The following is an 8,400-nucleotide window of genomic DNA, read 5'->3' as shown; positions in this document are numbered from 1 at the left end:
ATTCTGAGGTCTTAGAGTATAGGAGGTTAACAGAACTCTCATAGTTTTGCCAAATGCAAGCATCTCTAGCTTGCCTTTGACATTCTCTTTTTGAACCATTTGCATATTACTTTCCTCCTATCAACATCTTGATCTCAGTCGTTGATTGAGGATTTCTCTCGATAGTCTTGGCAGGGTATACTATAGGTTAGCCTACTGATATGGCTAAGGTGGTTGAACATGATGCTCTTGAGATGCCTCTCCAGGCTTAGCTACAAATTTTTTTAGATCCTTTACCTATCCAAGGCTTCAACTTGTTTTTTCACATCTCGACAATCGCTTGTGTTGTGATATGCCAATCTATGGTACTGGCAATTCTATTTTGATTAGGTCCCACCATATTTCTTTTCATTGTGAGAGGTCTGTAAAAGACCCTTTTATCTCCTACATGTATGAAAACCCCTTTTAAAGATGTGTTCAAAGTGTGATACTATTGAAACCTTTTTGGGTATGGGCGAGGTCAATCTATTTATCTCTTTTCTTTTCTAAGTAAAAGCATCAACTTATTATCTACCTTTTTATCTTTACTAAACTGTAAATTTAAGTTTAGCCTTTCCTTTTTCTTGGTCTAAGGTCACCTTTTCTGCTCTAATGTGTCTTTTAGCATGATTGAGAAATTTATGATATGTCTTAGGTTCATCCTCATAAATGAAACACCAAAATCTGGTTTTGGGCCTTAGATTAGATATGACAACCGTAAGATCTACATCAGCACTATGTTTTCTATTTCTATAGACTATTTATTGAATCTATAGAGGTAACTCTTTAAGGATTCTTTAAGGATTCACTTCGCACTTGCTGAATGTTTACATGCATTCTTTAGGCATAGTTCTAGCCGTAGAACCCATATATTAAGCTAAAAAGGCAGTGGCTAGGTCCATATAGTTTATGAAAGATCTTTGGTGTAATTTACTGAACCACCTTTGGACTTTATCCCCCAATGTTAAAGGAAAGCTTGGCACATGATGGCATCACTAGCCCCTTACAACTTCATCTATGATGTGTATTTGTTCAAATGGCTAAAAAGATCTCCTTTTTCCTCGTACCCAGTGAGTTGTAGTATTTTCAACTTTTCAGGCATGGATTCCACAAGTATAACCTTCATAAAAGGAGAATAGCAGCTACTGAAGTACTCTTCAACAGTGCCTTTGTGCCTAGCTTCCAGGTCGATTACACATTTTCTTAGCAAGCTCATCACCTTTCAGGAGATCCTTTTGGATAGGGAGAATTCGTTCACCTCTAGGTGTTAATGAGCGTTGTGTACCCAACCTATCAAATACACTTCTTGCATTTTCAATAGTTTGTTCTATATGTGGAGGAGGACTTTTCACTTCATCAGTTTTACTTTTGGACGATTCTCCTCCTATTAAGTGTAAATTTCTTTTGATGGAAAGTCGTCCAACTCTTTCTCTTGCAAGAGACTCCACCTCGATTTTAGCTAATGGAGAGGTGGTAGACTACTTTCGTTCCATTCTATTGACAGCATTGGTTTAACACTCTATTGTTTTCTTCATAGTGGCGAGTTGAGGATTGTCATCCCTAATAGATTCATTTTTTCTTTAAAAATCATGTGGGACGCTAGTCTCGTGGTGGTTAATACGGGATTGGTTTCTGGAGGCCAAATTGTGACTCATGATGGTTCTTAGGAGAGACATGTAATTTTGGAAATTTTTATAGGAGACGTAAGTTTTTTCTTGCAAGATCCTTCTTCTAGTGCCAAACTATTGACGTTCAAAAATGACCCGGTCAATTTTTTCAACTTAATAGATGATTTGTAGGAGGTGAAATGCTAAAAAAGTAAAATAATAAAGATGATTTTTGTATTAATTTGACTGAATTAAAAGCATGTAAAGAGAGTACATTAAGCTTTGCCCCTTGGAGGAGACTATTAAGCATCTATTTATCAGCTTTGAGCTAGCAAGTCATTTGCCTTGCATCACATCATATACAGTATTGCCCTTGAAGTATGTGCCATAATTTTGTTTTTTGAGCATTTTGATTTGTAATTGAGGTCGGCCAAAGTAATCATGATGATGTAGGGATTGTAGGTAATCATCACTAATTGGTCATCGGCTAAATGGGTGGTGCTTGCAGCTCATTGTTGCCACCTATTTCTTCTGGAATACTTCTTTATTGGTGATAGGTCGGTGCTGCCACGTTAGTTCAGATCCCAACAAAATAGGAACGAGCATTAATAAGTGAATAGAATTTATGGATAATTTGAAATATATGAATAAAAAGTGGGTTGAATATTTAAAAACATTTTATAAACATGAGCCAAACATACTAAAAACAAAAATAACCTATACTAGGACAACGGAGAAGAAAGCGGTTTACTTGTGGGAATACCCTTTATTTTGGTTACTTTTGAAAAATCATTATAAACATGGTTAAACATAAATACTACAATTTCACCTCATTATCACCATAAGAAATACAATGAAAACAATCCATTGAAAAAAGGATTGAAACTGAAATCTTGCAAACTCCAAATCAAGCAAAATTAAAATCATAAGAGGAAATCTTGTACAAATTAAACCCAAACAAGGTCAAGAGCCACTTCAACTTCATTGTATTTAAAATTTGCTTCCCCAAATCTAAAAATCATCTCAAATCTGCAGGTTTGTACATTTCCAACTTATAATTCGATCAGTTCATATTTTATTTTATTATTGAGTAAAAAATTATATATTTCTTGATTCTTTGGTAAAAAGAAAGCTATTATAGGTTAATTTTTAGTGATAACTACTGATTTAATGCCCTTCTTTAAGTGTTGGAATCACGAATACAATTTCGCCTTGATTTTGACATTCCAGATTTTATTATTATTATTACTATTATTATTTTTTTTTTTTAATTATTATTTTTTTTTTTGGTTCTAGTACGTACGAAAGTTCATCTTTAGATTAATGGCTTTGAGTTTGTAAGCCAAACCCCATGTTCTGCGATGCTTCTGCTTCACAGAAGACAGAATATTCGGAAGGACACTAATGCAAACCAGAACGCACGTCAAGGATGGGTGTGGTTTCATTCAAACTAAATCAATTCCTAAAACAGTAAAAATGAGCAGAAATTCATAAAAACTTTGTAGTTAAAAACAAAAGTCATTAGTTTACAAAACTTCTCACACCAATTGGAGATTTATTTCGGTAGAATTACATAATTCCTCTGGAACTCAAACGAGAAGCTGAAAGCAATGAAAATAGATCAGTCAAAGAAAAGAGAGAGTCGGCAAATAAAGCCAGTTCAACAAGACACCGGACTACAGGATTGCGCCTGTAAAATACAGTTATATAAAACTTCTTAAGAAGACAAGACTTTCTGAACCTCGGTCGTCACCTCTTCTGGGGGCTTCTCTGCATGGAGATCTGCAACTACGCCCTTCTTGGAATAATAGTCTATGACCTGCAGGTTATGGGAGAATGAATGTGAATCCAAGAACATGACAAACCCCAACCAAAAAAGACTGCAATAGTTCAGGTTTGCGAAGAGCTAAAAGAGATTCTTGGAACTAAGATGTAGCCTTGAGATGATTTAGCAATTGTAACATTAAGAAACACTAAAAAAAATTTAATTTTGTAGACATATTATCAACAAAATCTTATTAACGTAGAAATTGAAAATTCAGCATTTGCTTCATCTTCATTTGTGCAATTCAATAGTTGGCTAATGATTCAGTCAGAAATTATGCACCCGCACATAAGCAAAAAACTAATAAAAGGTTCTGTAACAATTTATTAATTGAAGTTTATTTGATCTAAAATGTCCGCATAATAAAGAGTTAAATACTCACAGGTTCAGTTTGACGGTGGAATGCCTCCAGCCTCGACTTAAGAACCTCTGCAGTATCATCTTTCCGTTGGATTAGAGGCTCTCCCGATACCTATGACAATGAGTATAGATTTAGTGAATGCATAGACAATCCCTCTCTCTCTGGTTTCCATACAGTTTCCCATGTTAGTCCCCAGCTCAGAATTTTTTTATCAGCCATGAATGGCAAATAATTTTGGGAGTTCAAGAAGTCAAATACGAGATAACTTGGCCGAAAGACCCTGAGAAAACCAAAATAACTTACATCATCAGCACCAGGAACTTTGGGAGGTGCAAATTTTGTGTTGTAGGTCCTTCCACTTGAAGGATGGATCCAACGACCAGTAATCCTCTCCTCCAAAATGGCATCATCAATTGCGAAATTTAGCACCTTATCGATCTTAGTTCCCTGCTTCTGGAGCATCTCATCAAGCTAAAAAAGAATAATAAAAAATATGAATAAAGAAAATCTGAAACAAAATTGTATTTCTCTGCACAAAAGAGAGGAGAAATAATCATGCAATACTAATATAGCAGCATCTAACCTTTTCTGCTTGAACTTTTGTCCTTGGGAAACCATCAAGAATGAATCCCTTCTGACATGAAGGCTTCTTCATGGCTTCATCAATTATTCCAACAACCAAGTCATCAGAAACAAGTTCTCCCTAAAGAAAGAGAAAAGTATCTTTACAGAAGATTCAGCCAAAGCAGATCAAAGTGAGAAAGGGTAAGGAATAACAAAATATTTTCATTAGCGTACGTTTGGTACACATTACACAATTGGACACTATAATGGATAAAATTTTTAGCTTTTCTTTCTTTCTTAATATTGTCCAATGCTTTCCAGTCTATCTTGCTAAACATTTTATCAAAGTCAAAATTGTAGGAGTAAACTTTTACCTTGTCCATAGCTTCTTTAGCCTTGATTCCTAGAGGAGTCTTAGCTGTAACAGCAGCTCTCAACATATCACCAGTAGCCAAATGGCATAGACAGTACTCGTCCTTGATGATTGGGGATTGGGTACCTTTTCCGGAACCCGGTGGACCTGCCATGAATCCCATTCTTATTCTCATTCTCATTAACATTGTTGACAATAGTTCTGTTTTCTATATAACATGTAGTCCCAATTTTATATCTAAATTCTAAGCAAATCAGAATATCCCTAATGCATGCATGATAAGGTTTCAAGGCCAGTGCTGTACAATCAAAGTAATCATTTCAATATTCACAAAACCCATCATTAGTCATTGATGGGCTCTTGAAATTTGGGGTGAACAAAAACTAAGATATAAAAATCCTGGGAGACTATATTTAGAGCAACAAACTAACCTCATTCCCAATAACTTTGAGTTTGAAGATTATGAAATTTATAAGATAAAAAAACTTGCACCCAGAAATGCAACTTAATCTGAACCACTTGTGGATGAAGAAGGTATAAATTACAGCAGAAAGCAGTCCCTAGATTTGGGGAATGCCGTTTTATAAGGATAAGAACACGTGAAACATATCGTATGATGTGCCTTAAAATGGTACTAAAGTTCATGCCCATATTTTCAAATATTGAAAATATATGAATGCTGTTGAGAGTTCCTGGAGATTTCAGATTTCTCTATTTCCATCCCAAAGAAAAAACCCTAGTTTCGCTACTCAACTCGAATCATTGCAAACTAACCCTTCTATCCAAAACGGAAAATTGGCTACAGAAATTCCGTGCAGTTAGAAATTAGCAAAGGCACAAAGTCTTCCACAGAAAAGTCGTTATGATCCAGTCCTAAATTATTCTCTAATGTAGTGTTGACTAATTTTCCTTTTGTCACGTCATGGGTGATTGTATCTGTAAACTTACATTGGGAGAGAGATGAACTGCCATGTTATTATTGCGAATAATGTAAATCCTCTTGGGTATTTAGAAATATGTTTGACTACACAAATATATTTTTTATCACCTTCAAAAAAACAAAAAAAAAAATGTGCTCTTTAATAGCTCTGTCAACAAATTCACACACAAATTTGCTCTCACTGGCAGATTTCAATTCCTAATGACTAAAATTGAAATTTTAGTTTATCAACCAATAATGTGGTATTAAGTTTTCCAATGAACTATGCTTCAACCCACCCAGAGAGAGCGATCCCTGAATCTTGGAACTTCCATTGAAACTGGTAGGAATAGAATGCTTAATTGACAACAAACTCGGATTCCTTATTGTGCTATATATTCATAATACAACGAAAAGATCACATTTTTACTTCAGCGAATCTTGGAACTTCCATTGAAACTGGTAGGAATAGAATGCTTAATTGACAACAAACTCGGATTCCTTATTGTGCTATATATTCATAATACAATGAAAAGATCACATTTTACTTCAGGAAAAACAAAGTAAGCCTTATTCCCAAAGATTTCAAATCAACTACATTAGTCCTTTCTCACTACTCCATTTGATCCATAACTGAAAGATTAAATGCAATCCTCTGCACCGGTCTTACTAATTTGTCGGTTTTTTGTTTAACTATTTCTTTTGTATAAAGAACTATATAAGGATTCTTTTAGCCCGAGAGGCACTGAATTATAATGCACGATCTAAACAATAATAACAGATTATCCACCACTTTTTCAAGATCCCATTAGCAACCCACGAAGTAAAACTTCGTAAACATCAAAACTCGTGCATTATTCAAATAATCCATCCCAAAAATTCTAATTCAATATCCCCACCAAAAAAGAAAAAAACATAACATCAAAATATTGTAGTTACAAAGCACAAGTGCATACCAATGAGAATAAGGCGTTTGTCAGGCTTGGAATCGCACTTCATGCGGCGGAGGAGCTCCGTCATGATGTCTACTGATGGTATGTCCTCTAATGCCACCGCTGAACTCCCCATTTTATTTTATTTTTTCGTTTTTTTTTTTTTTTTTTTTTTTTTTTGGGGGGGGGGGGGGGGGGGGGGGGTTCTTATCTCTCTTTTGCTGTAAGTTCTAGTTCTGGGTTGCTTTGTAAACTCTCAGAAAAAGGTTAGGTACACCAACCCATAGATACAAACATTTAGTGTATGTAGATGTTGCGGAGATTTTGAAGATTGGGAAGGTATTTTAGGGAGGAGAAGAAAGAGGCCGCTGGCCGCTCCTAATCGTTTGACTTTAACTTGTACGCCTCGAGGGTCGTTCTAGTTTTAGTTTGTTTGACCATTATGCCCTTCTTTGATTTTTGTTTTAATTTTAGAAAGGGAAAATTGTTGTCAACGAGCCAAATCTTTCGTTTATTAACAGATTTGACCAAAACCTTTCATTTGTATCATCAGATATATCAAATCTTTAGAATATCATAGGTCCAATCCAAAATGACGGTTTCCATCTATTTGACCACCAAAACTGTTAATTGACCCCAGAAATGAAAATTGTAATAAATTTTCCCAAAGAAGTGAAAGGCAATCTTGGCATTACGCATTTTCCCTTCAAAATAAAAAAGTTAGGCCTTGTTTGATTGGGGAAAATTTTCATAGAACCATTTTCCAACTTTTTTGGTGTTTGATTTTCCATATTTTCCTCACACGTGCATTTTCCTTATTTTGGTGGAAAATCAATTCTCATCATTTTGGTAAGAATTGATTTTCCACCTTTTTTTTGTGTGGTTTTTTTTTTCTTTTTTGGGGCAATGAAAACAAATTCTAAGAACAATTATAAGAGAGAATATCTTAAATTGACAATTTTCATGTAAAACAAAACTAAACGAACACCAAAATATAAATGATTTTTGGATCTTTTTTTTTTTTTTTTGCAATGGAAATAAATTTTAGGAACAATTGTAGAAGTGGATATCCCTTAAATTGACAATTTTCATAAAAATAAAGTCAAACGAATACCAAATGATACTTTTACTTCAACATTTTCTAGGTGAAAAATTATGTCAATCAAACACTATTAATTGACATTTTCCAGTAAAACAATTTCTAGGCAATTCAATTTCTTGGAATTCGTTTTCTTTTCACCTAAATTCCATCTTTGTAATCAAACGAACCCGTAATTACTTCTTCATTCCATCATCCACTATGGAACCCTGCAAAATCTAAGAAGAAGGATAAAAAAAACTTTGAAGAAGAAGATCATCCATGAAATATTGTAGTCCATATTTGAGGCTCTCTTACCCAACCTATGTATGATAAGTGTGCTCCCTTTTTTACCATTTACGGTATGAAATGTTGTGATTACATGCCATGCATACCGATTATCTTCCCATATTGGAAAATGTCAAAGTGTTGAGTGATATGATAATTTGGAACTTAATATAGTGTGTAATCTCTTGATTTGTACATGTGCATTGCTTGAACTGAAAAGGTTTAGCGCTTAAATTTTTTTCATTGATTTGCTTCACGAAAAATTCAAAGTACTTCAACGTACGTCTTCCTCATGGTGGAATTTTGTTTGAAAAGATGAGAAATTTTGTGTATGGGCATAGAAAAATAAGTTATCTAGACTATGTCGACTCTGATTTCTTCAATAGATTTTTTCTAGACAATGTCATGAAGATGTTAGGATATTATGATAGAATC

At 34.5% G+C, this 8,400-nt stretch overlaps 1 protein-coding gene across 1 annotated transcript; it reads right to left on the bottom strand.

Moving 5' to 3' along the window:
• Positions 1-3,088: 3,088 nt before the first annotated feature.
• LOC111378364 (adenylate kinase 4) lies at positions 3,089-6,965 on the bottom strand. Its single transcript, XM_023001552.1, has 6 exons — positions 6,624-6,965; positions 4,750-4,895; positions 4,395-4,514; positions 4,115-4,282; positions 3,833-3,922; positions 3,089-3,444 (listed from the first exon to the last, which is right to left on the bottom strand). Exons 1-6 carry the CDS (start codon positions 6,733-6,735, stop codon positions 3,343-3,345), a joined length of 738 nt encoding a protein of 245 aa, XP_022857320.1. The 5' UTR covers positions 6,736-6,965; the 3' UTR covers positions 3,089-3,342.
• Between the last annotated feature and the right edge of the window lie 1,435 nt (positions 6,966-8,400).

Source organism: Olea europaea, unplaced genomic scaffold (genome assembly GCF_002742605.1).
Source record: "Olea europaea var. sylvestris unplaced genomic scaffold, O_europaea_v1 scaffold1806, whole genome shotgun sequence".
NCBI classification, from domain to species: Eukaryota; Viridiplantae; Streptophyta; class Magnoliopsida; order Lamiales; family Oleaceae; genus Olea; species Olea europaea.
The sequence above is the reverse complement of the archived record's forward strand: the minus strand, read 5'-3'. Positions and strand labels throughout refer to the sequence as shown.